Source organism: Rattus rattus, chromosome 4 (genome assembly GCF_011064425.1).
Source record: "Rattus rattus isolate New Zealand chromosome 4, Rrattus_CSIRO_v1, whole genome shotgun sequence".
Taxonomy (NCBI): Eukaryota; Metazoa; Chordata; class Mammalia; order Rodentia; family Muridae; genus Rattus; species Rattus rattus.
The window spans coordinates 101,627,281-101,650,552 of record NC_046157.1 but is presented as its reverse complement, the minus strand read 5'-3'; the positions used below and the strand labels follow the sequence as shown (position 1 = coordinate 101,650,552).

General features: G+C 43.2%; 1 protein-coding gene across 1 annotated transcript in view; it reads left to right on the top strand.

Moving 5' to 3' along the window:
- The window catches only part of LOC116899258 (collagen alpha-1(XIX) chain), an 81,302-nt gene that overhangs the window by 44,720 nt on the left and 13,310 nt on the right, over positions 1-23,272 (top strand). Inside the window, exons 25-32 of the mRNA XM_032900875.1 lie at positions 1,790-1,843; positions 6,042-6,086; positions 9,352-9,396; positions 9,505-9,567; positions 13,095-13,130; positions 13,278-13,322; positions 15,727-15,888; positions 18,421-18,487. Coding sequence (XP_032756766.1) covers positions 1,790-1,843; positions 6,042-6,086; positions 9,352-9,396; positions 9,505-9,567; positions 13,095-13,130; positions 13,278-13,322; positions 15,727-15,888; positions 18,421-18,487 — 517 coding nt within the window. The remainder of the gene's footprint in view (positions 1-1,789; positions 1,844-6,041; positions 6,087-9,351; positions 9,397-9,504; positions 9,568-13,094; positions 13,131-13,277; positions 13,323-15,726; positions 15,889-18,420; positions 18,488-23,272) is intronic.

The window sequence follows — 23,272 nt, the reverse complement described above, 5'->3', positions numbered from 1 at the left end:
CTATAATGGGTTAGTTGATTAGGTCAAAGTCCTCATGGTCTGTGTGCAGTCATGTTACAGATCAGCCCTTAAACTCATGCACTTTAGGAGAGATCTTTAAGGTTCAAGATAGAACACATGATGTTTCCTTTATAGAGGAAAACATTACATTCAACTGAATCTGCTAATAATTGGACGGTTTCCTGATGCAGACCACTTTTTTCCTCTAGCCATTCAATGTCTAAGTGATTTCAGTTAAATATTTAATTACTGTGTACTCTCAAACAAATGCCGATTAATTAATTGATTGCTTCTTCTATCCCAACTGCTGAAAGTTTAAACAAAGAGACGTGATACCAGGAAATATTCCGTGCACCCATAAGTAGGGGCCTCCTTCATACCGATGCACACAGAATACAATCTGAACACCTTTTTGGTTTTTATTCTTATGATTGACAAGCTATACACTGGTGAGATTTTTTTCTAATTCTGAAACGTAAAACATACCAAGTTGTATGCCCACTTGTTGAGGAGTACGTCGTAGGGCATAAGCAATAAGCAGTGTACAGCTTTAGAAGTCTTTCTAATCAGATTTGTGCGCGGTGTGCAGAGAATAGGTCTACAGAGAGTACAATCGAGAAGCTTGCTATTCTGTGTTGTATCAATTTGCTTGCCCGTTTGTTTGTTTTGAGACAAGGTCTCACTGTGAAGCCCTGGCTAGCTGGGAACTCTCCTTATAGGTCAGGCTAGTCTGGAACTCACAATGATCTGAGATCCACCTGCCTCTGCTTCTTCTGCTTCCCAGGTGCCAGGATTAAAGGCATGCACCGGCCACACCCAACCAGTGTTGTTACGTTTAAAATATCTAGTGACCTACAAAAGTGTTTTCAGTTAGCAGCAATTAATTCGTTACAAGTCATCAGATAACTCTCCACTTCACCTATTTCTCTATTTTTCTAAAGATTTATTTATTTTTCTGTACTTTGCTTGCATATACCTGTGCACAACATGCATGCAGTACTCACAAGCAGCCAGAAGAGGGCACTGTGTCCCCTGGAACTGGAGTTAGAGGTGATGGTGAGCTCCCTTGTGGGTGCTGGGAACTGAACCAAGGTCTTCTGCAAGAGCAACCAATGCTCTTAACTGCTGGGCTAACTCTTACATCCGTCTTGATCATGATGTTTGTGTGTTCAAATAATCAGTATCTTTCGATGTAGATTTTCCAAATATCTTACTTAAAGTCCTATAGTCTGGGAGTGCAGTAGAATATTTATAACAGGATTTTATCTGTTTAATTTTGTTTATTTTTTCCAATGCTGCCTATCCCCTGTCAGTACACGTCAGCAGGAGCAATGACTTAGAATGACTGAAGCTACCCCTCCCAGGGCTGTCTTCCTTAGCGTTTACAATCACGTTAAGGATACCACACGCTCTATCTTGGGAGCTCCAGCCTCATTCGCTCATAGAGAGTTCGCTCTTATTATATCATAAGCTGGCAGCCCCAGGTGCCTCACAAATTGGCAAACTTCATTAAAAATCTGCTCTTCGATTTTAATTCTGACTAAAATTGGAGTTATTAATATACTAGAGTGGCCGTCCCAATTAGATTCTTCATCAGAATAAAAACAATTAATCAGAAAATGGACCCGTGCCTGGAGAACAGCCTTCATTCCCAAACTGTTTTCATACACCTAATTTGGAAAAAGGGGATACCATTCACTTGCCAAGTTCCGAAGCGATATTGAGGAGCATGGGACATCAAACACCCGACTTTAACCCGTTGCTTATAAACCTTCGTTCCTCTTTCTAGGGAGAGCCTGGTGAAATGGGCTTGCCAGGGCTAGAAGGATTTCCTGGTGTAAAGGTAAGTGCAGTAGCTAAACACGTATGCGCCCACATTCAGAAATGTGCATTTACCTTGTATTGTGCCAATAACTGTCTTATCACACATAAAATGAATGAACAAGGAAATGAAACAAGTAAGTCTTTTATACTTATGGGACTCACTTTCCAGGGAAGGATACAGGACTTAATTGTATACACATGGAAAAAAAAAAAAACCAAAAAAAAAAAAACAGTGATAGCAGGAAATACTGCAGAAAGAAATGAAAGTAGAATGGGTTGGGTTCAGAGAGACTGCTCAGTGCTTAAGAGCACTGACTACCCTTTCAGAGGACCCAGGTTCAATTCCCAGCACCTGCATGGCAGCTCCCAACTGTCTGTAACTCCACCATCTTCACACACACACACACACACACACACACACACACACACACACACACACACCTGATATAAGTTAAATAAATGAGTAATTCTTTTTTAAAAAAGTAGAATGGATTAAAGGGTATTCTGCACGCTTGTCGTGGGAGCACCCACAGTAATCATATATCCAAGAAAACAAGAGCCGTACCGTGGTTTAAAGGAGCTAAGTTAGCACCTCCTCATAAGGTTGAAGACAGAGTAATTCACAGAGCAGGGGCAGCAGATGTTAGGATCCTGACTTCCTCTGGGAGCAATAGGAAGGTGAGTGTGTGGATGCGGAAATCTCGGGTACGAGTTCTGAGAAGCGGGGATATCATAGAAAGGTACCCCCAGCACGTCGAGCAGTGCTGCTCAGCATGACGGCCAGAGGGTCAGCACTGGCTGTATCCAGAGCTACAAGGGACGTGAGAGATCGAGCTCCAGCATTATCGAGTCTTCTAGCTTGCTTTCTGTTGCTGTGGTGAAACTTGGGAGAACAGAAAGGTTTGTTTGACTTACCCTTCCATATCACACGCCGCCATCAAGTCCTGGCGAGGAGCTCCAGCAGGAGCCCAGAGGCAGAAACTGAAGAAGCCGTGGAAGAGTACTGCTTGCTGACTTGCTCTCCTTAACTCACTCAGCTGACGTTTTTAGACAACCCAGGACTACCTGCCCCAATCGGGGCAACCCACAGTGGGCTGGGCCCTCCCACGGCCGTCATTAACTAAGAAAATGCCCAGCAGACACACCCATTGGCCCATTCTGTTGAAAGCAACTCCCCAGCTGAGATTTCCCCTTCCCGGGTGACTTTAGTTTGTCTTAAGTTGTCATAGAAACTAGACTAGAAAGAACATCTAGTGATTTTGATGAACGTTGTCTTGCAAATGTGGGATTGGTAGATTTATCTTGGTTCGTGGTGTATTAGAAAACAAGTAAACTCACACTTCAAAGCAGGAGCTAAATAGGCACGAACAAAGAGACCCACTGGCCACTGTAAAGACTTTGACTCTGAGTAAAACCCAGAGCCATTGATAAGAGCAACAACACAGCCAACCGGTTGGAAGGAAGCAAAACCAGCTAGAAGATGGTGTTTGTCAGCTTTGTAACAGATGCCTATAAGGGGAAATGTTGTTTTAGGTCACGGCTTGGGAGCTTTCCTCCCGATTGGTCTCATTGCTTTGGGGGTCTGGTGGGGAAGTACAATATACAAGAGCATGTGGTAGCCAGAAAGCGAAGATGGAGAGACAAGAGAGGGCTGAGGTCTCAGACCACCTCTCCAATGGCTTGATGTTGTCCTATGAGAGCTCGAAGTCTAAAGATTCCGCCATCCCCCAATGGCATCACAGCTGGCAAGCAAGTCTTCAACACACGGGCTTTTGAGGAACTTGAGCACGGACCATGGCACCATCCAGGTGGAAACTGAAGTTGGTCAGCTCAGAGGAGATATGGTGGTTAGAGTAATAAATGACTAGATTATAGAGAAAGTCTGAGGAAAGAATAAACAGGATTTTCTGACTGATCGGATGAGGGTAAGGAATAGAGTTGTGAAGATTCCAAGTTTCATAACAAAGCAGCTAGCATGATGGGTAGTCAGGAACTGAAGTATGAAGAACTCACAGTCGCTATGCAGAGTCAGACGTCCTCACACTTAATTACGTTTCTGCAGCCAAATGCAGACGTGCAAGTGGAGATACAGCATAGTAGAGGAATGGGTTTAAACGATGCCATGCTTTGATAAGTGCAGATCTATGAAGAGGAGAGTCATGTTAACAACAGGGAGAGATGAACGAAAGTGATGGTGGAGTTTTAACTCGGCATAAAAGACCAGACCATGCAAGGGAGTGAAGGATAATGAAAACTTTGAACCATAAACGAATCAAGGGTCTCTGGGATGCTGGTGGCTTCAAGCTGGAGGTTTTGAGAGCGAGCTGCTGGGAGACATGTAAACAGTGGCTGTATCTCGGGTGTTAGGATGAAAATGAGGCGAGATGATTAGGGGAAAGAGATTCAGGGCAACCAGGATTCTCACAACCCTCTGAGCATTAGTGTTTACCATATGTGTAATAACTTCCACTGGATGAAAAGTTATGGTGTATTCAAGATGAAACCAATGAGAACTCCATGAGTATCTGCCTGATTGTTTTTCTTAAAATGTAGTTGGCACAGAATAATTTAGAGGTGAACTATGAAGTTGCTATAAGTTGCACAGTGTATACAGAGGTCAGATCAGGGTTGCTGTGATAGCAACACTTCCAAGATTGGTTACTTCTTTGGGACAGGAAGGTTGGAAATCCGCTCCTCTAAGTCCTGTGAAGTAAACAGCGTGTTACCACCGTTGCTACTGCGAAACACAACATGGTGGCTCACAACCGTCAGAAATGGGATCTGATGCCCTCTTGTGGTAGGCAGATGTACATGCAGATAGAGCTCTCGTACATAAAATAAATGAATAAATAAGTAAATAAATCGTTATTTAAAACTTGCCACTGCATTATCCCATGACCAGCACATGAAAAGTTGTCAGCTGTATCTAAAACGCCACACTGCCTCTTGAAAAAGCACTCATTCTGTTCCTCAGAGCAATTAAATGGATTGCCTAACGGGTCAGCAGAGGAGAGAACTACAGATCTTCAATTCTCACTCTAACCTTTGCATCCAATGGGAGGAGGTTAGGAAGGGATTTCTAGAAAACATTCCATGCGATCAATCTTTAAGGTCACAGTAATACTGCTTATTAGGGGTAGAATTTAAAATATCCACTAGCTGTCAGTGTAAGAATGTATGGTTTCCTCTTAAAATAAGTCAACGGGATATCATGAATGATGCTCTTCACTGGGGTCGCAGATCGCTTTGCTTTCTAGAGGGAGAAAATGGAACAGGTGGACCTGTGCATTCACTGCTTTCTGTTCGTGTAGCTTTCTGCACACGTTACTATCAGTAGCACTTACCATAGACAAGCACAGCTCTACCAATCCAATTTCTTTGCGTTGTATTCATGAGTATGTATTTGTATTGTTTCTACCCCTTCTTCTCTCCCTCCAACTCTGTACCGCCACCCACCCCCTCTCAAATTCACAGCATCTTCTTCACAGTTACTCACACTTATATAAGCGGCTGGAATGTGCAGACGACCTGTAGAGGCCATTTAGTTTTGCTAAACTGTGTGTGTGAGTGTGTGTGTGTCTGTGTGGTGTGTGTGTGTGTGTGTGTTGTGTGTGAGTGAGTGTGTGGTGTGTGTGTGTGTGTTGTGAGTGTGTGTGTGGTGTGTGTGCATGTGTGTGTGTGTGCATATGGTGTGATATGTGTGTATGTGTGTGTGACATGGCGTGTGTATATGAGGAGTGTGTGTGTGTGCATATGTGTATGTGTTGTGTGGTGTGTGTATGTGTGTACTGGGTGTGGTATGTGTTAGTGTGTGTGTGTGTGTTATGTGTGGTGTTTTGTGTGTGTGTATGGTATGCTGTGTGTGTGTGTGTGGTATATGTGGTGTCATGTATGTATGAGGAGTGTGTGTATATTCTGTGTGTGTGTATGCATGTGTGTGTGCATGTGTGTATGTTATGTGATATGTGTATGTGGTGTGGTATATGTTAGTGTGTGTGTTTGTGTGGAGTTTTGTGTGTGTGTGTGTGTGTGTGTGTGTGTGTGTGTGTGTGTGTTGATGAGAACTAGCTGTAACCCTTGATCTAAGGATAAGGCCTTGTGAGATTTCTTCCCTCCATATGCAACGGCATGTCAAATTACTACCTGAGCAATGATACTAAAAGTAAAGAGTCGACAGACATCATTATGAATAGCCATTTGTATCTTCATCCCAACAGGGAGATCGAGGCCCAGTGGGTCCCCCAGGAGTAGCCGGCATATCGGTGAGTTGGTTTTATCTCAGCTTCTGAAGTATGCACTTCTGTGTCCGTGCCCGGTCTGCAGCCAAGGAGGCTTGGAGTATGTACTGTGACTCTGGGGGCAGCCTCTGCCCCGAGCTTGTCCCTGTCTCCACCCTGGTGTCTCTGTTCTTTATTTCATTCTTTCTCTCCTTTTTGTCTCTTGTTTTTCCTTCCCAAGTTTTGTTGGAAATCCAGTTACCCATGGCTGTGCATTAGTGTGTGTGTGCACAGCTCTGAAAACTCACTTTTTGTATCTCCATCCATGTCATATTTCAACATTTCTCCTTCTTCCAGAGGCCAAGTTCTCATCCCGGGGCCTGCACATCAGGCTGGCGCACGCAGCTGTATCTGCCCGGGTGCTTGCCTCACCCAGGGTTATTAGCAGAGCTTTATTGCCGCTAATGTCCCCTCGTAAACCAGGCCTCTGTCCTCTCCATCATTTTTGTGGCTCTCGGGTGTCAAATGCTTTTATCTCGTCAAGGCCTTCGCAAATGAATAGGAAGTGCTCCCAGAAAGGTTGAAATCATTTCCCTGAGCCCTGGGGATAATTCTGATCTTCATTCATGATGTCCTCATTAAAATTTTGTGGTCACGGTTTATGAATAAGAGGCCCATTTATCGTCTTGCCAGGTGACCCTGCAGGGAAAGTCCAGTTATCACGTTGCAAGAAAGTCAGCAGAGACCACATGCTTGGGTAGTGAAGGCAGGAAAGGATCCCAGTCTCAGCCGCACCTCACTGCAGCTACACCACCACCCTACACTACCTGAAACCTTCTCTGGCCACCATCCCTAAAGAGGCCCACACCCCTCCCCATTATACATTGGACTAGCTCAAATGAACAATAAAATGCTACCCGTGTGTACATGTTTGTACATGTTTTATGGAGAATGATTCTTTTTTTAAATTATTATTAAATTTGTCCAGACTGAGACTAAGTATGTGTATAACTGTAAAGGCAAAAAAAAAAGAAAAAAAAGAAAAGAAAAGAAAAAGAAAATTACCTTCTCTGACAGGCATTCTTAAATTTTTATAAAATAAAGATTCTTTTTGAAAGTGGGCTTCACATCAAATCTCAGGCCCCCAACCCATCCCTCCTCACAGCATTTGGGGGCCCTCTTTCTGGAACTACATACTCAGAACGCCATTTCAACCTGTTCCTTTATACTCCCTAAGAAATTCCTCTTCCCACTGCATTCATCTACACATGACTTCAAGATACTTTCTGCTATGACCATAAATTAAATCTGTCTTCAAAGAATGATCACCAGATACCAGTAAAGTCATCAAGACGTGTATAATAGTTTCAAAAGCTAGTTTAAAGGAGCGATTCCAGAAGTTCTTTTAGAGGCCATAGGTTGGCTGAAAGATCAAGACATTACATTTGGATACCTAACATCTGACAAACGTACTTTAAAATCAGATTTCACAACTCTCAGGGGCACTTGGCAACTCCAGAATTATGAAAGGGTAAAAAGTGGACCTAGTGCATATGTGCAATTGTGTGATTTAAAATTTGTCTTTGTTTTTTTTTTTTTTAAACTAGTCCGTGGAAAACAAAACAGTTAAGAGGGCCTACAAGTAGAGATAGTGGCCATAAAACAGAGGACATGTGAAATTTTATCACAGATACATAGGGATATAGAAATATATTCCAGTTATGTCTAAAACTATCATGATAATAATTGTAGTTTAAGCAAAGATAAAACTCGGTTGGGCATGTCATGCTTATTCAATGGAGGTCCACAGGACTTAATCCTGCCCCTTTCTAGAACAGTCTGCCCAGGGCTTTCTCTAGAATGTCTTTCTTTCTCCCTTCGCTGAGGGGGTCGCCTACCAGAATTCTAAAGCAGGTTGAAAAGGGGCCTAGCCCTGTAAAGTCTTTGATATTCACCTGTATTAGACAGCATATTTCCCAGCCACAATTAGGCCCATGGAGTAGGAGGCTCTCTTCGAACAACCCTGCTAGCTCAGTCTGACACTTGGAGTTCAATTTTCCAGTCTCTGTTGGACCGCTGTGACCGTAGCCTTCTGTGACAAAATACTTGACAGAAGCCACTTAAGGCTCAAAGCCCACAGGCAACAGTCTATCAGAGCGGGGAAGACAGGACAGCTGAAGTGGGCTGGGCAGGGTGAGAAAGAGTTTACAATGTTGCTGGTTCGCCTGTTGGTAGATCAAACTTTAGAGTGCGCCTTTGGGAACCAGAAGTGGATATGACCTTCGGGGCCTACCTCTGAGAAGCCTGATTGTTTCTGCTGGCAAAACCACAGACTAAAGGTTTATAATCTCCCCAAACTCCAAACTGCCACGGGCTGAGGACCAAGTGTTCAAACACATGGGCTATAATAAACATCATGTTCCTATCTCTGCTGTACGGTCTCCTGACTTAGTTCTCTAGACAAGGCACATTGAGAGGTTTAGAAAACGAAACAAAATGAAACAAAACAATATTTTCTTCAACCTTTTACCCAAGCACAGTGTTCAAAAAAAAGAAGAAAAAAATGTGTTTTTCTTTTTTTTTCCAGATTATCTTACTACCAACATAGAAGCTTTCTTGTGAAACTCCAAACTTGATATAAATTTCTCTCACTCTGCCTTTTGTCCTAGTTCGAACTCTATTAATGTTATTTAAAAAAAAAAATTACCAAAAGCAACTTGGGAAGGGAAGAGTTTGTTTAACTTACGTGTCCTGACCACGGTCCATCCCTCAGGGAAATCAGGGCGGGAACCTGGAATAGGAACTTACGCAGACCGCAGAGACTGTGTTTTGCTCAGCCCGCTTTCTCAAACAACCCAGGACCAGCAGGTTTACCCCTACCAGTGCCCAGGGGTAGCACCACCCACAATGGGCTGGGCCCTCTCCCGTCAATCATTAATCTAGGAAATGTTCCACAAACTGGCCCACGGGCCAATCTCTCGGAGAAATTGTCTCAATCAAGGTTTTCTTTTCCTAAATGACTCTAGTTCATGTCAACGTGATAAAAACTCACCAGCACACCCTATCCCCACCCCCTAGAATAAGAAATTGCTACCAGACCCCCCCAAAAAGGGGGGGATTTCTAATAGTGAGGATACATTGTCTTCCTGTGTTCATAAGCATTCTGTCTCCCCTCTGCATTCTCTAGTGTGTATCTTACAGCCCCTGGATCCTCCTGGTCCAAATACTATATATAGCAACCCTTCAAACTCCAGGAAGTCTGTGGCATCAGTAATGTGGCTCTCAACATTTTAATTTGATTTTTTTACAGGGAAAACCTGGTGCCCCAGGCCCTCCCGGAGCTCCAGGGGAGCCGGTAAGACACCGACAGTTTAACAGCAGGTGCACTGCTGTCGTATCCAGGTGCTAAAATTTTAAAGAAATTTTTACTAATATATTTTCCCCCTTTGGTACACATTTATAGGGTGAGAGAGGACCTGTTGGAGATAGAGGGTTTCCTGGGCCAGAGGGACCTTCGGGGAAGCCAGTAAGTACTTTTTCTTACCATCTAGAAACTGTTTTCTAAGAAGTGTTCTAAGAGTTGCCTCTTCACGTTCCTCCTTAGAAGCTAAAGATTTGAGCCAGGGTCTTCAGAAGGAAATACGAACCGGTTCTAAAAATCGAATTAGCGGATACCAGCAGGGGATCCCTTCTGGAATTTTCTAGAACTTTACCTGGTGTTTTTATATCTTAAACGATGGCGAGGAGAGGTGAAATTTTCTAAGCATTCGTAAGGTAGACTTATTATTTGTTAGTTCGAATAACTTCAGTAGAGTTAAAATGAAATGCCCTATCTGATCCTAAAACATGAAAACACCAACAGCTCTCTTCTCCCGCTCCTCCTTCATGTACAATCCTTATCCTGACACTGTCATTGCTAATCACTGCATTGGGTGTGTCAGGCCCATGCCCTAAAAGAGCTTGTGGCCAAAGATAGAGTATTGACTTGACATTGTGGCAGTCATCCCCACCCCGCATTTATACATCTAGGTCCTCCAATGACCAAAGGATGTGCTGGACCAGGAGCCAGGGATTCGAAGTTCCGGGGTATTTTGTTTTGTTTTAAGGATTTCCTTTTTATCTTTTAAGACTTATTTATTTTATTTTATGTGTATGAGTAACTGCATGCGTATATATGCACCGTATGGTTGCCTGGTGCGTGTGGAGGCCAGAAGAGGGCCTCGGATGCGCTGGAACTGGAATTATAAGGGATTGTGAGCCTCCCGGCGGGTGGTAAGAACCACACTTGGTCCTCAGAGGGAGCAAAGCGTGCTCTTACCTTCTGAGCCATCTCTTCAGTCCGCCAAGCCCCTTGAATAGAATACATTGGTCACTTGCTGTGGTGTGTAAGAAAGGCAAGGTTTAAAAATAAGTGGAACGCAGGAATTTTGTTTAATAGCTCTCTGACAGCTCAGAGCAGATGCATGGTCTGGCCATCATCTCCTCAGAGAGGACAACACAAGAGACAAACGGCGTATTCTTGTTTAGAGTCAGACATTCTGGGTCTGATCCAGGACACTGTTTTATGAGTTAGTTGGGAAGCGTGAGGTATGGAAAGGCCTGCAGTGCTGGCTACAGGAAGCTAAGTGAACAACACCATATCCTTCCGTGCTTCCTGTCACCTCCTCTTAACAGACTCCTCCCCCCCTACCCTTGTGAGCCATCTTGTTAAAGGCTTGGGTTTCCAGGATATCACATGATACATAACTCTTTTTTCATAAAACAAACATTTTTGACCAACTGTTCCATGCTAGGCAGTGGTTGGTGCCAAGAGCTCTTGAAGAAGGGAGAGCCATTCACATTTGAGGGCAGGTTGCCACCCTAACCCTGTGAACATTCCCACAGTGCTACTTGGATTTAGTCAGTCATCCAAAGAAGAGACCATAGAGGCGGGAGGAGCTCGTGTTCTGGGAGAGTTGGTGGGGAAAATGGAGCATGGAAATGATCATGGTTCATTGAATATATGTACGAATTTTTTTTTAAAAGTGTACATTTGAAAGGCTCAAAGCATGAATTCCAGCTTTACGTTTGATTTATCTTGTGTTCAGCTGACACGTTGTTTCTCATTCTCTCCTTTAATCGGTTTGATCTTCATGGCTAGTGTTCTCGGGGCTAATAAATTCTTTGAACTATACACTTCAGGTAACATATTCTTAGTCACAGAACTCTCGTAATTCCCAGGGTACTTCAGAGAAGTCCCGAGCCTACGATCGGGTTACCAACAGCCACAGATGTCATTGTGATTTACAGCAGTGAAGACAGGTGGCTGTCTGCAGCTGTGTCCTTGTGGACTGTGGCTGTCTGCACAATAAAAGTCTCTCAGGCTTTCAGAGAGCATGTCCAGGCAACGCCTGCTGCTGGCTAGGAAACCTCATCCCTCACCTTGATCTCTCTCTCCAAATCACATCTCAAAGCCACATCTGCAGCTGGGCTCTGGGTCTTTGGTTTGACCTCAAGCTCTTTTCATCTGCCTGTCTCTGATGGGCAATTCTGTCAGTTTTATAAATCTCCTGCAGGGCTGACTTTATGGCCACTTCCAGAATACCTTTTAAAGGTCCCAGAATTTCCAATTTTCTAATAAAAAAGAATGCCACTGCTTAGTAGTCTTGAAAACTACAGTTACAGACTCTCAGCTTTCATTTTCTATTTTTTTTCAAAAATAATGGTTCTTCTCCAGCTGACAGTTTATTTCATAGTATGTTATGAAATCCCCCTAGAAACAACTGGCAGTGTTTATTGAGAAGGATCCCCACACTTAAAGCTTGTTAGAAGGTTGTTACATTGATACTATCCCCAGGAAGACTTGAATGAGTGTTCCCACACGGAGTTAAGCAATCAGTAATAGGGTAAAGTAAGGATGCCAACAAAAGCAAGTTGGTGAATCATCGGTGAGTTTAACTGATACTACTTATAGGAGTTTAGGTGAGGAGTTATTGGCAGGAGCTTGTATAAATGAAGCCACATCACCAAAAGCCCACTCCAGCACAGAAGATGCCCACAAATGCTGGAACCCTGAAACTCACTGTACAATTTACAGGCAGCTTAACAGGATGGAGTATCACTTCTAGAAATTCTGTTGCTTCTGGTCCTTTTCCAGGCAGCTCAGCTTGTCTGAAGATGTCTCTTACTGCCAATATAATCTTGGGGAAGGAGAAGCATAGTGAATATACTCAGTTTCAGGAACTTCCTGAAGATTTTGGGGTTTTCATCCTGAATTTAACTAGCTTCCCTACAGGATGAAGGCTTTCTCCTTCCTCTAAAAGATTCCATTTTTGTTTGTTTGGATATTTTATGAATCTACATTTCAAATGTTATCCCCTTTCCCAGTTTCCCCTCTGGAACCCCCCTCCCCCAACCTCCATTTCCCTACTTCTATGAGGGTGTTCCTCCTCCCACCCACCCACATCCCACCTCACCATCCTGGTATTCTCCTACACTGGGGAATCAAACCTTCACAGAACCAAGGGTCTCTCCTCCTATTGATGCCAGACAATGCCATCCCCTGCTACCTATGCAGCTAGAGCCATGGGTCCTTCTATGTGTACTCAATATCTCAAGTTTTAAGAAACTGCTCTCTGAGATGGAAGTCTTTATCTCAGAGAAGTTGCTGCAGAACAAAGGTATAAAAAAAATTCCTATATCTCAGCCAGCCAATGGCTTCATTTTTCCTAGGAGGTAGAGAGAGCCATCTTGGATGACTACTTGAATGGACTCTACACTTACCGTGTTGTTGGGCACTTAGTCCTGAGTTGTAAACTCACTCTTACATTCTTCCCTGTGTGCTTGAAGATGAGAATGCTACTCAGATGAAATCAATCCCCAAATCTGCTCAATGGAAACAGGAAATGGCAGAGTTTGAACTCAGGGGCACATGACTACACCAACTATGTAGTCTATTTTGCCATGCAGATTTACAACTGAGATCAGAAGAAATACATAATGTGATTTCATTTTGCCTGTTTAACTATGACTGTATTCAGAGAAGGAATAGAAATATTCTTTTTGTCATTTTAGGGCATAAATGGACAAGATGGATTGCCAGGTGCTCAGGTATGGAAAAAAAAAACATTTTAAGTAGTTTACATTTTTAAATTTTCTAATTTGTAAGTGTATCTTCAATGCTCTACCATTAAGGTGAGTCAGACTAATAATGATCTTGGCAAGCAGTGGTTTTTAGCATTGATATCTGTTTTCCAGGGCATCATGGGTAAACCAGGAGACAGAGGCCCCAAAGGAGAACGCGTATGTATACCACTACTGTGGATGCTGTTCACATCTCTCTGATACAACTGTTCAATCATTCTGCCACATACCAAAGCACGTGGACAACCTTAATTCTCCAAACACTAAGTAATTAGGGTGGACCCTCCTGAGACACATATGCCAGCTCTAGCCACTGCCAAAAATCCATTTTGCGAACTAAAGGATTTCTTACCCACAGTGCTACTGATACTTAGAGGAGGAGACGTTTTGTGATGTTTGGCTGTCTTGTACATTCAAGAGGCATTGTTGGCCTCTGTCCACTTGATAGCACCATCATCTCTCCAACTGTCACTCTGCAGAGCATCTTTAGACAGCACTAAATGCCTTCTAGAGGCAAAACTGCCCAGGCTGAGAACCACCGACCCACACTTACTCCACTGACCCGAGTGGACTCTGCACTTTCACTACAACTCTACATGATGGTGGAGCTGTCACTAAAACTTAATAGCATTTTCTGTAATGAATGTTAATTCCCCAGTAGGACTCATGTCCCTGAAGCGAGTTACTCAAGACTTGTTACTTTGCATGGGCTTATTTAGGGCCACTTTTACGTATGTGGCCATAAATGTTTGTGTATTGGTGTCTAATTCATTAGTTTTTTTATTGTTATACAAGAAATTCATGATACTGGAATGAAGTACAAAATACAAGATAACATACATTTAAGAAGAAAATGTCTTCTAGCGATTTTTACAGAGGGATAAACACGTGATACTTCGGGCATGTTTCACTCTTCCACTCTTACCTATAATCAATATCAAATATACATTATTTTGAAGTCAGATTGGCGCTGTTTTGTAAACATTTGTTCTATTGGCCATCTTCAATGACTGCATACATCTTCCCAAGTCCCCTTGTTCTAAGCAGTTACTTTCCTCTCCAGTGTTTTTTAATAATAAACACCACAAACATCCTTTTATAGGTGTGTGTGTGTGTGGTGTGTGTGTGTGTGTGTGTGTGTGTGTGTGTGTGTGTGTGTGTGAGAGAGAGAGAGAGAGAGAGAGAGAGAGAGAGAGAGAGAGCACGCTTGTGGAGGTCAGAGGACACAACCTCTGCGGGTCAGTTCTCTCCTCCATCATGTGGCCTGTGTGGATTAAATCCAGGACATCAACTATAGTGGCAGGTGCCGTGTGCAATTTCAGGCCTGAAAAAAGACAATGGGCGATGGGTACCACCAGCTCAGCCATCTCACTAGGTCCTATACACATAATTTTAAGGTTTCACCATGATCATGGAATATAGATCATAGATCCAGGGGTGCTAATATATTTTAATTGTGGGTATTTCTCCAGGCATGGGCTGTCTATATACTGATAAGACAGTAGCATTGGCATTCTGGCCATCTGTTTTCCTTCTACATGGCTTCTGTATCACCTTCTATACCTTATGGTCACATAAATACCTATGGTTGTTCACTTACTTTCATTATTTGGTAAAATCAAGACAAGTACAGGTGAGCTTTTCACCGAACGTTACAGTAAAGGGAATATTATGTAAATTCCAGACAACTTCTAGCACCAGCCCATCATGCTCAGCTGAGACCTCACTTTGCAGTCGTAAAACTGAACACTGAAAGATGCATAACTGAACCACTTGCTGTGGTGTCACGCTTCTTCCCTTGGGCACACAGAGTGTAGACACACGCCCAGAAGAAAGGCAATACTACAAACCCTGCTCTCACATTGACACACGTCTACCATCATGTTGTTAATTCTCATAAATTCTTACAGCTCACATATGCTCTGGAACAAGTCATCTCAGAGACAGCCCTCCCTCCCCCCGCCCCAGCCACTTAGAAACTATGTTCGAGCTCCCCTCTCTGGCTTTCCTGAGTGACATATGGTCCTCTTCACTGATTACTTGTGCAAACCCATGTAAAGCATGGCTATAGAAGAAACTCCAAAGGACCTTATGAATGCCCAACGGAAATGGAAAAGGAAAAACAACCATGTGATTTAGAACACTTTTGAGTTTTTCTATGTGAAAAATCTCAGTGACATACCCCTGTTGGTCATCTCCTTTTATAACGACAGAAGAGACCCAGACCTGAAATGCCAGTGGGTGCTGACTTTCAAAAGTGACATCACTCTACACTGAATAAAAGCAACTATCGTTGTCACTAGGATCTCTATGCTGAGTGATTCCAAGGGATCAGACATTATTTGAAGCATTTTACTCAGGCATATCAGCATTGTCCTAGCTAAGAGATATTATTAATATTAATATTCCCACATGCTAATGGTATAAACTGGAGTACAGAATGTAAGTATATAACCCAAGGATCCATAGTGAATGAATGCAAGTATGGACCCTGGAGTTTGGATCTTACTCACAGCTGAGGCATTACTGGAAAAGGTGACTGCTTATTTCTCTCTCCAAACAGGGTGATCAGGGAATTCCAGGAGACAGAGGCCCACAAGGTGAACGTGGAAAGCCCGGTCTTACAGGCATGAAGGGGGCTATAGGTCCTGTGGGACCGCCAGGAAGCAAGGGCTCCATAGGGTCACCTGGGCACCAAGGCCCCCCAGGCGTCCCTGGCACTCCGGTAAGTGGAGCCTCTGGCTTATACTGACCATGGATGTTTTTCATAATGAAATAAATGAATGATGATCATTTTGAAATATATAAGATAAGCTGGTCTGTGCCATTATTGAAAATTATGTGCCAGGTCCTCTGTGGACACCTCCATGACACCTTAGATCCCCACAGCCAAACTGGAAGACTACGTCCCTGTTCCTCTTGTGTTTATAAATGCAGAAGCAGAGTACCCTGATCAAGGTCAAAGAATTATTAGGAGGGACAAACCCAGATCTGGCTGACTCCAAAATCGTTATTTGGTTTGGTGTGGTGCATGGGTTTGAGTTTGTTTAGTGTGACTGGGGGAGGGGTGGTATTTGAGACAGGATCCTGTGGTAGAGCAAACCCAGGAGCCTCTGGCCTCAGCCTCCCAAGTGTTGGGATTATAGGTGTCTGCCACCGTGCATGCCCCAAACATGTTTTTACAATACTGTCTGCAGTTGCCCCTCAGACGAGCATATACATTTGTATACATTTGTTTCATACTGGGACTCTATTCAGTTGGTCACCTGAGCAAAAGTAGGAATTAGAGCAAGAGTGTGATCACAGCAACCCTTATCTTACTCATATTTCAGGGAGATCCATATGGAGCCATTCAGCTGAGGAGTATAGTTTGAGTAGTTTGAAAAGCTCTGTGACAGGAACATAGGAGGATCCTGGATCAAGTAGGAAAGTTAAAGTCAGTCTCTCTCTCTCTCTCTCTCTCTCTCTCTCTCTCTCTCTCTCTCTCAGACCAATGAAAAGCAGGGCATTCTCTCTGTCTAACCATGTGTTCATTTTTACCTCATTGCTAAACTGTACCTGCAGAAAACCTGCAAAACTTGAGTGTCTGTTTTGATTACCAGACTAGTTATTTAAGTTCATATATATATACTCCTCCAGGATCCTCCCCACCCCCATACCTAAATCATCCAATTTTATGTGCTCTCTCTTTCTCTCTCTCACACACACACAAAGTAAAATAAATACAAATAGGAACCAAAACCAAAAAGAAAACCAAGAAACAAAATTTCACAGAAACTAAAATCAAAATAGTCAAAAAACAAAAACAAAACAAAACACTGTAAGTAGAAGACAAAAAAGATGCTGAAACAAAGTAAAACAAAATAAGAAATCCACAAAAGTACTGTTGAGTTTGTTTTGTATTGGACAACTACTCCTGGACACCGGGCCTGCCCTCAAGTGTGGTTTTGCTGTGACACTCTGTCAGAGACAATCAATTCTTCCCTTTGCCAGCAGGTATCAACTGCAGATAGCCTTATAGCCTCTTGGTTAGGGGTGGGGCCTGTGTTCCCTCCCCTCTCAGTACCTTCATCCAAGTTCATTTTTCCCATGGACATCAGAAACAACGTAATAATTCTGACAAATAGAAACCAGTGCCCTATGAGCATATTGAATTGCTTTTTTCTTTTTTTCACTCTAAATGGATTGTTGTGAATGGACAAGCACACCATATCTTCATTCCCTATGCAGGCTTAACATGCGAACAAGATGAAGGAATCTGCAGCAAGGAGTGAGGGGAAACTCAGCAAGACAGGGACTTTTAAAAATTAAGGACAATTCCTTGATTTATGGGAATAACAGGGGAGCACGGCTGGAAGTCACGTTGCGTGGAGATTTCCCACAGCTCTTTCCAGTCCCTCGTTTGGCCATGTACCACTAGGCTTTGTTATGTGTTTCTCAAAGGATGTGATTGACAGTGGAGGGGGTCTCTGCATCACAACTTCTAGTGGGCTCTATGTTGTCCTCACTGCCATACATGGAGCCTCTGAAAATAAATAGGAATACAAAGAATGGTAACGAAATACTTTGAAATCCTGACCATCTTGAGACCATCAGCTCCCGTTTGAAAATACCAATTAAGCATGGTTATTATGAATGTTGGGTTTTATCACATAGTTAACTGTTCAACCGACAGTACTTATCTACTTAAGGTTACCAGGTATCCCAGGTGCTTTCTACTAAAAATGGTCATTATATTTGTGCTAATATCTAAGTTAAAGTAGCAGGAGACAGGCAAACATGAGGAAACCATTTTATAGGATAATCCCGCAGTCCACCATTCTATTTGGGGTTTTCTTCCTTTGGAGACACAGTATGTCACTTGCTATAGTCATTACCAGTATCCAGGAGTGGGGAACATGTTCAACTGTGGTTGCTTAGTAACACCATGGCATTGTTTGGGCCTTTTGACTACATGTAATAAAGTAGCAGAAACTGTTATCTCTTAGTTGTCTATAGCCACGTTTCTCCATTCTTAGGAGAAATGTTAGCATCACTGTTTATAAGCCCAGCTCCCAGCTTATAAAGCAACTATGAACTTCAGCTTATCCTAGCATTTGACCTAAAAAGGTATTTATTGCCCAAAACTAGTGCACTGCCAGAAGCATTCTGCTTGACAAACGTATACCCACAAAAGTATGCCACAGCCAGCATTTTCGTCCCTTATCTATCTGTGTGCTCTGCCCTATTTTAATTGACATTCTTTTTCCTCCTTTAGGCTGACGCGGTTTCATTTGAAGAAATAAAAAAGTACATTAATCAAGAGGTCCTAAGGATTTTTGAAGGTGAGATTTGCTTTATAATACTGCTGGATTTTTCACGAGTTCCCACTTCCCATGTCCCTGTGGGGAATCCCCAGTGACATTTTTGACCTGTGCCATTCCTGGAGTGGCAGCTCCAGTTGACAGTACTTCAAGTTAAATTTTTTCTCTAAACTGTCTTTCCTCACCACTTGTCAATAAGACAACACAGGCAAAGTACCTTCTATTTATGTAACTGCCTTTTAAGTAGTTCAACACCCATTGGACTCTACCTTAACTTCTCTATAGAGTAAGTATATCCAGCTCCCCCATCACTGCCACTAAGGGGAGGTGTTGAATTGACCAATGAGCATTTGAACTGAGGTGGGTTACAGTGTCTTCTGATCTAGACCAGGGTCAGCAACTTCTGTCTACTATAGGCAGACTTTTATGTGGCTCATGAGCTGGGAATGGTTTTTACCTATGTTAAAGGGTTTCTCACCTGAAATCCAGATCTCCAGTAACATGTTCAGGGTACAATCATGCTCACTGCTTTTCATATTTCCCCAAGGCTTCAAGGCTGGGGAGTGAGGAAGTGAATAGATGTGACAGACTTCCTGTAGCAAGCAAAGAATTCAATATTGATTACCTGACTCTTTTCAGATAGCCTGGTTCTACATGTTTAAGCACAATATAACTTTGTTTTAAAAACAACAAAACAGTGTCTTATACCCCTCACTGGCCTTGAATTCTCTATGTAGCCCAACAATGGCCTTGAACTCCTGAGGCTTCTGCATCTACCTGGCAAGTACTGAGATTGCAGGCCCGCAGTGCCTTGCGTGGGTTATTAGTGTCTTGCTGGGGCTGGAACCTAGGGTCCCTTGCATGCACTCTACCAACTGAGCCACACCCACCATTGCTTTTCCTAAGCAGTTAAGTCTTGCTGATAGTTCATTTAACAGGATTGTTCTCCCCTCTGAAGAGTTTGTAAAGATTAAGAGTTCCTCATTATCAGTTTTAAAATTTTAAACAGGTGAATTCATGTTTACTATGGTTAAAAATTCAAGTGGCGGGTTGGGGATTTAACTCAGTGGTAGAGCGCTTGCCTAGCAACCGCAAGGCCCTGGGTTCGGTCCCCAGCTCCGAAAAAAAAAAAAAAAATTCAAGTGGCGTCAGTGATAGAGCCCCAGATGTCTCTAGTCTAAGGCCCTGGGTTTGACTTCTGGCACCAAACAAGATTTTTTTAATTAAATTAAATTATTAAATTAATTAAATAAAACAAAACAAATTAAAATCTAAGGGTTTATGTTCTGACATTGGTCCAACCTGAACATATTGTTTAGAATATTTGTGGAAGGCGAGATGGCTGTTACTTGAAACTTTGTGTCAGTCGTCTCTAAATGTAGCTGTTGATGGGAATGTTGGATTTAAAAGTCAAGAGCTGGATGGCTCAGTGGGTAGGGATGCTCACTGCTGAGACTTACAACCTGAGTTCTATCTCTGGGACCCACATGGTGGAAGGAAAAGAATGACTCCTGAGAGGTGTCCCCAGATCTCTACACACACACTTTGACACACTTGCTGCATATATACCCAGACCATGATCACAATGATATACAATAGTACACACACACACACACACACAGAGTAAGAATGATAATAAATAATACAATAGTACTAGAAGTGGGTGGTAAAGTGTGACTGTTTCAATTTTTAAGTTGGATGAAGACTTAGGCCTTTCTAATGTCATCAGATTCCTTGGCACGCTAGTAGCTCATCTATGAACCCATCGCTGACTGAACTTCAAATCGGTATGTTTGCTCTAATAGCCACTCTACGTCTGTTTGCAAGGATGTCACATAGTTTTACCCAGTGACTCTGAAGTCACCACCATTCCCCCTTAGCTGTTAGAGAACAAAGTAGGAGTTACCAGCCAAGAACCCTGCACTGGGTCTCATGGCTCCCACCTCTTTTGCTGATAAGCACCACACCATCAGCCAAAAGCAGGTTGCTGAGTTTTGTAAGGAGCAAGAAACCAAAATACACTAATTCTACACTGAGTCGTTTAGCCGCCAATGGAGCCCTGGTTATATTAAGCATTAATTTCTATTAGACACTGAGGTCTCACTGCCTGCAGGCAGACTGTCGCTTGATCTATGGAGAGAGAACAGAGTCACACCAAGGTTTTTAGCTATGTCCATAACAGGAAACAATATTTTAATGAGATTATGGATTTCTGTTATTACTTTACTTTTTTCTTTATCTTTACAACCTATCTTGACCTTGCCCTAAATGATAATTTATTAAAACAATGCCTGACTCACTTTCCAGCTGCCAGTATTCTTTGTGACTTTAACATTACAGTTGAATTTGCAGATTTCCCTTTGCTTTTGGTCTTATGGCCCTCAAATCAAGCACCAGGGACAGATGCTATTTTTTTCCCAGCAAAACATTGCCTTCCCTTGAGGAGCAGTCCTCAGCATCCAGCACTTCCCGTGCTCCCAGGGGAGCACCGAATACAGACAGCTGCAAAGTTTTCAGGTCTTGGGGCAAAACAAAAACGTTAAGAACATTTTAAAATTTTAACAAAATACCAGTAAAGCTGAGCGTAAGGCCAGTCTAAGGATGGAAGTCTGTGTAACTATTTAGGTGTCAATCGCCACCAAGCCAGCACTGGACACGGGACCTCCAGGGCCTCACACAGCACTCGTGTCTTCAGTTACCTGTAACTACACAAAGAGAAGCAGCATGAGTGAGATGCATATTTTTTTCACATTGCAATCTAAAGTCTTCTTCTCACTTTTAATATCTACAGGCACCACTGTCACTGATAACCCTTTATCTCGGGAATGAGGTTCTGAATGCCGTTTCTTAAAGATTCTTGTTATCCCCGTATTTACGAGTTCAGAACTAGGAAGGCAGTGGTGGCAGGAGCCTTTGATCCCAGCACATGGGAGGCAGAGGCAGGCAGATCTCTGTGAATTTAAGGCCAGCCTGGTCTACAGAGCGGGTTCCAGGACAGAGCTACACAGAGCAACCCTGTGTCAAGAAAAAAATAATAATTTGGCAGTTAGGTCAGCATCTGGGGGTTAATTGGTAATCACAGAAACCAGGCTGGAGAGATGACCCGGTGGTTAAGAGTGTAAGTTTGATCCCCAGCCCCCACTACCAGCCACTCAATAGCATCTTTAACTCCAGAGGATCAGAATCTTTTCCTTACTCCAAGGGTACCTACCTGCTCTCACACTGGCCACCACCCACATATGCACATAACTTTAAAATGAGAATCATCTATACAAAAAAAATATGTCAGAAACTATAACTGTTTTATCAGAAAAAGGAAAAAGACATGTTGAGACACATCGGGCAATGATTTTGAAGGCGCAGTGCACACTGTAAAGGTGTGACCCATGACATCCTTTTCTGTGCACTCAGCCAGGGAGGCACCCTTGTTACTACCCCTCGAAGAAGACTCCAGACCTAGCCAGCCACTCTGTAGCTACTCCCATGAAGAGGTGTGGGTCTCCTCCGGAGAGTCAGGGAATTGGTTCTGGCAAATTCACCTAACTCGTACTTCTAAGTAGTACAACCTCTAATCCCGTGTCCTTCCCCTTTGGATTTCTGCCCAGCCACTGAGTTGCCCCAGTGAGGAAGTTGACAGCTATGGAGTCGTCCCCCATGTCTCCTCTGGCTTCACCCCATCTCTCCTGCTGCCTCTCACGTAGGGTCCTGGAGAATGGCAAGACACTCTAGAGAACTTGTCTACCTCCAAAGCCACAGATGCCATAGCCTCAAGATACCTTTCTAAAGATACCCAGTAGAAACCTTTCACTTGAAACTTCTAAACTCTGGTTCCACATATGATGTCCCGTCTCCTAATAGCTCTCCTAACACCAGCCTGGCAAATCTGTCTTCCCCCCTACATTCCTGAAACCTACAGCCCAGTTACCTAGCACTTACACTAATTCGCCCTCAAATCATTTTCTTTCAGTCCATTTGATTTTTTTTCCACTCAGAAATCACCCTTTCCGTGACTTCCGAATACCATTTTCCAAGAGTAAAAAAGCCGTGCTCCATTTTCACAAATCATACTGTTGCGAGGTCAGTACCCTTTTCCACAAAGGCTTCTCTCTAAATGGAGAGATTAATTGTCACATTTTAAAGCAGTTTCAGCAAAATAGCACAGTACAGTTAAGTGCTGGGGTTCAGTCACGCCCATCGACAGCCTGTTCCTTAGAGGTTTCCCTAGAGAAGGTATCAGTAAGCACCCCTGCTGTCTCTCTACACAGCCTCGGAGGGGTCCTTCCTCATCACCAGGAGCGCAAGCCAGTCCTCAGGAGATCCCACTGTATTCCCTAGTCTCTGTCTCAGGTGTTCAGATGGCTCCTACTGTGAAACCCTACATCAGAACCCATGTTTTAAGGTCCCCTCCAGGGATTTATCAGTCCCCTTTGAACTTCTAAGGTGACACTCTCATGCCTCTCATCTTGGGCTATACTCCAGACCACTGCCCTGTCCTTCAGAAAGCTAGATGTTCCTTGCTAAACCTAACAGGTGGAGGGAGGCAATTCTCCATGATCTCAAAGCTGGGTTCCAGTTGGATCACAGTACACAAGCACCCATTCGCTCTAAAGTTAGATCCAATTCCCACTTTGATCGGCCAATATGTCGACATTTTTGCAAGCAAGGTTTTGCAGAGACAGATGCTCACCCACAAGACTCAGCCTAACATCTTTTGTCTTTATGAGGACATAGCAGTTGACAATAATGCTATCCACATAAATCGGGGGCTTACCATATCAGAGAAGCATAGGTTTTGCTATGACCTCA